General features: G+C 46.8%; 1 protein-coding gene across 1 annotated transcript; it reads right to left on the bottom strand.

The window, feature by feature from the left end:
• Positions 1-372: 372 nt before the first annotated feature.
• On the bottom strand, positions 373-2,856 carry LOC137305133 (heat shock 70 kDa protein-like). The gene has a single exon (XM_067973923.1). The coding sequence runs from the start codon at positions 2,739-2,741 to the stop codon at positions 819-821; it is 1,923 nt and encodes a 640-aa protein (XP_067830024.1). The 5' UTR covers positions 2,742-2,856; the 3' UTR covers positions 373-818.
• Positions 2,857-7,391: the final 4,535 nt, after the last annotated feature.

Below are 7,391 nucleotides of genomic sequence, written 5' to 3'. Positions count from 1 at the left end.
ATCATGGAGTTTCTCTGGCATCTTTCTAAAATCATTTAAATTATGCCAAGCAGTTTTTTTCCCTGTGTAATTTTTCTGCTAATTAAGTTTATTTTCAAGTTCTGTTAGAATTTCTTTTTATTAATTGACTTCTAAGAACAGTACAACATAGGCTTCAAAGCGCTTTGGGACATCCTGAGGTCACGAAAGGTGCTATATAAATGCAAGTTCTTTGTTTCTAATGGCTCCTCACCATGGCAAGAGTGTTAAACTTATGTGGGAAATTGAGAAGTGAGTTTTCAGTGGCAAAACATAGAAACACAGACCAATATTTCAAAGCGCATATATAAATATATATGGAAAAGGAGATTCACTGGCCCAAAGCACCACAAATAAATAAATAAACTTTTTATTAGATTTTTAAAAATCAGTCCAGCTGTCAACAAGTCAGTTACAAGCATCAAAAGTATAAAAGGATTAAACACCTAACAAAAAGTAAAGTTCTTATTTGTACAAGAATACCTCTGTTCAAAAACACCAAGATACTAAATACCCTGACCCTTGTCGATAAGAAATCGGCAAATCAATACATCAAGTTATTTAAATTTAGACAAGACAGCATAACAAAGCTACAGGACAGCTAACAAAAGGCACTGTCATCATAATTGTGCTATTACAGTTGAAAGAGATCGCTCAGTGTCTACATGACAGCATCTATCACAGCGATGTCCTCCACTGTCAGTCATAGGCTCCCGTAAATATAACAGTGCATCAGAGAAATATAAGTGAAGAGTTCAAAAATTGTGGCTTCTTGGATTCCAAAAGATTTACAGTCCTTTTTAATCCACCTCCTCCACAGTTGGACCTGTGGAAGTGGCTTTTCCAGCCTGGGCTCTGCAAGATCCCCCTGCTGCTCCTCCTTGGTACAGATTGGCAATGATGGGTTGGCAGAGTTTTTCCAGCTCTTTCAGCTGGTGCTCAAACTCCTCCTTCTCTGCCATCTGATTGTTCTCCAGCCACAATATTGCCTGGTTGCACTGGTCAATGATCTTCTTCTGGTCTTCCTCACTGATCTTGCTTCTCACATTCTCATCCTCCACTGCACTCTTCATATTGAAGGCATAGGACTCCAGGGAGTTCTTGGCTGCGATTTTCTGCCGCTGGACTTCATCGTCAGTTTTGTACTTTTCTGCATCCTGCAGCATTCTCTCAATTTCCTCCTTACTCAGCCTGCCCTTGTCATTGGTGATGGTAATCTTGTTTGTTTTGCCAGTGCTCTTGTCAACAGCAGAAACATTTAGGATGCCATTGGCGTCAATGTCAAAGGTGACCTCAATCTGCGGCACTCCGCGAGGTGCAGGAGCGATGCCACTCAACTCGAATTTGCCCAGTAGATTGTTGTCCTTGGTCATGGCTCTCTCGCCTTCATAGACCTGAATAAGGACACCAAGCTGGTTATCAGAGTAGGTGCTGAAGTTCTGTGTTTGCTTGCTGGGAATGGTGGTGTTACGCTTGATGAGTGTGGTCATGACCCCTCCTGCTGTCTCCAGACCCAGAGACAGAGCAGCGACGTCCAGGAGAAGCAGATCCTGAACATTCTCCGACTTGTCCCCCATCAGAACAGCCGCTTGTACGGCTGCCCCATAGGCCACGGCCTCGTCGGGATTGATGCTTCTGTTCAGCTCCCTGCCGTTGAAGAAATCTTGCAGCAGTTTCTGAATCTTGGGGATTCGGGTGGAGCCCCCGACCAAGACAACGTCATGGATCTGTGATTTGTCCAACTTGGCGTCTCTCAGAGCTTTCTCCACTGGCTCCAGAGTGCCTCTGAACAGGTCGGAATTGAGCTCCTCAAACCGAGCCCTGGTGATGGAGGTGTAGAAGTCTACGCCTTCAAACAGAGAGTCAATCTCGATACTGGCTTGGGTGCTGGAAGACAGGGTTCTCTTTGCTCTCTCGCAGGCTGTCCTCAGCCTCCTGACCGCCCTCTTGTTCCCACGGATGTCCTTCTTGTATTTACGCTTGAACTCCTCGATGAAGTGGTTGACCAAGCGATTGTCAAAGTCCTCTCCCCCCAAGTGGGTGTCACCGGCCGTCGATTTCACTTCAAAGATACCGTCGTCAATGGTGAGAATAGACACGTCGAAGGTTCCACCACCCAAGTCAAAGATGAGAACATTGCGCTCCCCTCTGCCCTTCTTGTCTAGGCCGTAAGCAATGGCAGCTGCAGTTGGTTCATTGATGACACGGAGGACGTTGAGACCAGCGATCACACCGGCGTCTTTGGTCGCCTGGCGCTGAGAATCATTGAAGTAAGCCGGCACGGTGATAACAGCATTGGTGACAGTGTGGCCCAGGTAAGCCTCAGCTGTTTCCTTCATCTTCGTCAGCACCATGGAAGAGATTTCCTCGGGGTAAAAGGTTTTATCCTCACCCTTGTACTCAACCTTCACCTTGGGTTTCCCTGCATCACTCACCACCTCAAAAGGCCAGTGTTTCATGTCAGACTGGACCACTGGGTCATCGAATTTCCTCCCGATCAGCCTCTTGGCATCAAAGACGGTGTTGGGTGGGTTCAGAGCCACCTGGTTCTTGGCCGCATCCCCGATGAGCCTCTCGGTGTCGTTGAAGGCCACGTAGCTGGGGGTGGTGCGGTTTCCCTGGTCATTGGCGATGATCTCCACCTTGCCATGTTGGAAGACCCCCACGCAGGAGTAAGTGGTACCCAGGTCAATACCAATGGCTGTTCCCTTGGCTACAGGCATCTTTCTCTGGATAAAGTCGCCTAATTGAGTCCCTTGTGCAGCTACAGCCGAGTCTTCTGCTGGTAATAATCGAGCTGCCAACCGGTCTCTTCTCCACTCGATTGTCGCTCCTGCTCTCAGCTCCCCCTTTAAATAGTCTCAGCGACGCGGGGTGGGCGGCGCCCGACCGGTGATGGACGGCGACGCGGACCAATCAGAGCGCCGCTCGGTGACCTCACCGTCGGACGTTCGGGAACGTTCTGAGGCCCGCGGCCAATCGCAGCGCGGTGAGTCCGCGAGAGGCCGAGAGGCTTCTGGAAGGGGCGAGCCCGGGGGAGAAACTTCTGGAAAGAGCGAGAAGTTTCACCCGGGATTCGGGGAGAGGGAGGAGCGGAGGGAAAGGGAGAGGATGGCGGGGACAGGACTGTGGGCTTTGATCTGCTGCGGTGTCAGCGGCATCGGGACATTAAGGACCGCAGATGGAAGAGGAGACGGTGCCGAGGCCGCTCTCAGCACCAACCAGCCGTTGCCAACTCTCCAGGATTGGTCTGGAGTCTCCAGGAATTGAAGATTAATCTCCTGGACACTGCTGCAATAACACTTGGGGGGAGGAATCATAGGGGCATTGAAAAAATTGTCGGATATTTTCATTTTCTTTGAGCTTTTGTTTATTAGTTATAAAAATATAGGAGTTGGGGGAAAAACAAGCTGTTTGACAGTCAAGAACCATCTAGTTGAGTCATGAAGAGTCTGTTTGAGCGCATAACCTAGGCTGACACTCCAATGCAGCCTCTATACTGGCCTCCCACTTTCCACCCTCCGTGAACTTGAGCTCATCCAAAACTCTGCTTCCTGTATCGTGAGGATGGACGTGTTAGGTTATCAATGGTGGGGGCAGGACAGTGCGAGGCAGGACGTCATGTACTGAAACCAGGAATGCCTCCGACCAGGGTTGGCAAGCCTAGCGCAAACCCTGACCCCTTCACGGCAGTGATGACTGTATAATCCCCCACCATTGTCTGCAAAGCCATGATGGGGTTTGGCTTGCTTCTTGAGAGCAACCTCTGCTACCATCTCCTATTTTACATACGCTGCATCACTTTGGCCAGCAGTGATTCAGTGGGTAGCACTCTCGCCTCTGGGTCAGAAGGTTGTGGGTTCAACGTCCCACTCCAGAGACTTGAGCGCATAACCTAGGCTGACACTCCAATGCAGCCTCTATACTGGCCTCCCACTTTCCACCCTCCATGAACTTGAGCTCATCCAAAATTCTGCTTCCTGTATCCTACCTTGCACTAAGTCTCGTTCACCCAGCATCCCTGTGCTCACATTCCGCCAATGCCTTAAAATTCTCATTCTTGTGTTCAGATCCCTCCATGGCCTCGCCCCTCCCTATCTCTAATCTCCTCCAGCCCGATAACCCTCCGAGCTCTCTGCGTTCCTCCAATTCTGGCCTCTTCCATGTAGTGGATTTCTTTCGATTCACCATTGGTGGCTTCAGCTGCCTAACCCTAAGCCCTGGAATTCCCTCCCTAAACCTCTCCTCCTTTTAAGACACTCCTTAAAACCTACCTCTTTGACCAAGCTTTTTATCACCTGTCCTAATATCTCTATGTGCCTTGGTGTCAAATTTTGTCTGATAATTGATCCTGTGAAGCGCCTTGGGCCGTTTTACTATGTTAAAGGCTCTATATTAATGCAACTGATTGTTGTTTGGTAATCTTTCACCTCCTGGGCCTGCAAATATCAGGACCAGACGCACCCGATAGGTTCTCCAACCAGCTTTCTCCACACAAAAGTGGTTATCACATAACAATCAACAACTTTATTGCTTTGGCAATGTAGTGGAGGGTGGCTGCAAAATCGGGGACAGCACTTTCTGGAGGGTGGAAATGAGTTGGGATTTACACACCATTGGGAGGAAAAACTTTGCTCACTTTTAAGTGTCATTGGTGCTACTCGCATACAAAAATCACAATTGTTAAAGAAGCATGTCCTAAACAATTTTAAAGTAAAACAGCCTTAGCCATCAATGGTTTTACCCAGGGGCCATCACAACAGGACTCCCATTAAATTTTCATCCAACATCAACACATGCACCTTTCAAACAGAGTCACTGGTCGCTAAACAGGAGTGGAAGCTTCCCCTTCCTAACCTAGGGGCCGATTGTAGCACCCATACTGCTAACCCTGCCAAGATTAGAAGGCTTAGCACATAGTGAAGATCCTTCCCAGTCTGTGTGGTTCAGTTACTCACTGGTTAAACTCTCAGCCATTAGAGACATATTTTCCAGTTTTATATATTCATTCAAAAGGGAATTGGATAAATACATGAAAGGGAAAAATTTGCAGAGCTATGGGGGAACAGCAGGGGGAATGGGACTAATTGAATAGTTCTGACAAACAGCTAGCACAGGCACACTGGGCCGAATGGCCTCCTTCTGTGTTGTGTCATTCTACGATTCTATATACACACACACCCCAATTTGAACAAATGATGCAAATGAGGAACTTTGCAATCAAACGTAGATTTTATTCAAGTACAAATTACTCAATTTTCTCTTCCTTAGATAGTGTAAACATTTAAACAGAAGAGTTGCAGTTAATTTAAGGTGCATACATAATCAGATAAAGCAATTACAGAAATGGAAGATAATGTGATATCTACTTAGTAACCAGCACAGGTAATACTGGGCCCAATATTAATCATCTTCGCTTACAAGGTAATTTTTAGTGTTGTTCAGGCTGAGCACTAAGACGGATGACTTGTGGTCCAACAAGAAGTTAAATGTGAACAGCAGAATGTTCAAGACACAACTAAACCCTGCGATAGCCATTTTGTTCAGCTGCTTCTGACGAGCACCAAGGCTAAACGGAAGTATGGAACGAGAAGTGGACTTTCCGCCCATTAAGCCCATTCCTTCTAAAGACCATGTACGCTCTACATGGACATGGACTCTACCCATTTAATCCCCACTTACATAAAATGGAATCAATAATGGACCAATAACGTGGAATATCTCCTAGGTTAGGTCCAGGTTGGAAATCAGGGAAGGCACAACAGAAAGGATTTCACACGGATGGCATGGCCATTCTAACCTTAAATAATTCAAAGGTGTAGGCATAACTCTCCAATGGTTTTGGGGAAAGAAAGAACTTGCATTTATATAACACCTTTCACAACCTCAGGATATCCCAAAGCACTTTGCAGCCAATGAAGTATACTTTTGAAGTGTAGCCACTGATGTAATGTAGAAAACATGGCAGTCAATTTGCGCACAGCAAGGTCCCACGAAGAGCAACAGGATAATGACCAGATAATCTGTTTTAGTGATGTTGGTTGAGGAATAAATATTGACCAGGACACAGGGGAGAACTTCACTGCTCTTCTTCGAAATGGGATCTTTTGCATCCACCTGAGAGGGCAGACGGAGCCTCGGTTTAACTTCTCATCCGAAAGACGGCACCTCCAACAGTGCAGCGCTCTCTCAGTGCTGCACTGGGAGTGTCAGCCTGGATTATGTGCTCAAGACTCTGGAGTAGGACTTGAACCCATGACGAGAGCACTGCCCACTGAGCCACGGCTGACACAAGAGTCAGATGTACCATATAACCCTGGAGACCATGGTGTTCCCAGGTTCAGTGACCAGTCTGTACTGACCTTCTTGATCTCATTTGGTGCAACATCAATGGGCTCCGTATCCCTAATTTAGGCGGGGGGGCAGTAGGTCAGCTATTGATCCTGCAGCTCATCACCATCCAGTAGCCCTTTTTGGGAAGTCACCAGACGAGCACAAAATCAGACTCAGCTTCAATGCAACCCACAGTTCAATAGTCTACCATCTGGGCTCACGTATAAAAGCAGCTACTTTGGTGAGAAACTGGCTGCTAGGGCCCCATGGAACGATAAGCAGACAAATAAGCCACGTGTAATCTATTTTCTTCGGACCACTTCACTGTTTGAACCCACTTTCATAGGGCTCCTCCTCACAGCCCAGGGTTCATCCATTTCATTAAAGCAGACACGCTGGGGCAAGTTCAGCTAAGTGAAATCCACTTGCTGCAATGTCTACTGAATATTCAGCTCAAGGGTTTAAGTCGTTTACAGGCAATCATGCAGACTTTCAGTTACCGCCACGCAACTGCTACACTACCGTGGCACTTAAGCTCCCCTTTAGATACAATGAAAAAATATGAATTTATACGTGCAACTTACAACACAATAATGACATAACTTCCCTTTATCCTGTCTCAAGACCATCTGTTTTACTGACCTTGATCTGAATCAGTGATGAAATGAGGGTGGATTGATAGCTTTTGCAACTGTTACACTTCCTACTCCACTTGCTCATTGGCAATTCATTTACATTGCAAGGACAAACTTGCATCAAACACTCTGCCCCCGAGTCTACGAAGCAGGCATACAGCTTGATGAGCAGCAGTCTGTCAGTCATTATCACCTCCTCCTCCCCCCTCCGCCAAAAGAAACTAACATTTTATTTTTAATATTCAAACCGAGCAAACGCAGTCCAGACAGATCAGGACCAGAAAGTGTCACAAAGAGCATAGGAACATTGGTCCCAGCAACTGGTGCTGCAGGAATTCAGAAGCTAATTTCAGTGAAAACAAAGATCAACAAAACTATAAAGAGAAAAAGTCCTACATATTCCCC

The sequence above is a fragment of the Heptranchias perlo genome, chromosome 39, assembly GCF_035084215.1.
Source record: "Heptranchias perlo isolate sHepPer1 chromosome 39, sHepPer1.hap1, whole genome shotgun sequence".
NCBI lineage: Eukaryota > Metazoa > Chordata > Chondrichthyes > Hexanchiformes > Hexanchidae > Heptranchias > Heptranchias perlo.
Note: the sequence above shows the minus strand (reverse complement) of the source record. Positions and strands in the feature narration are given on the sequence as shown.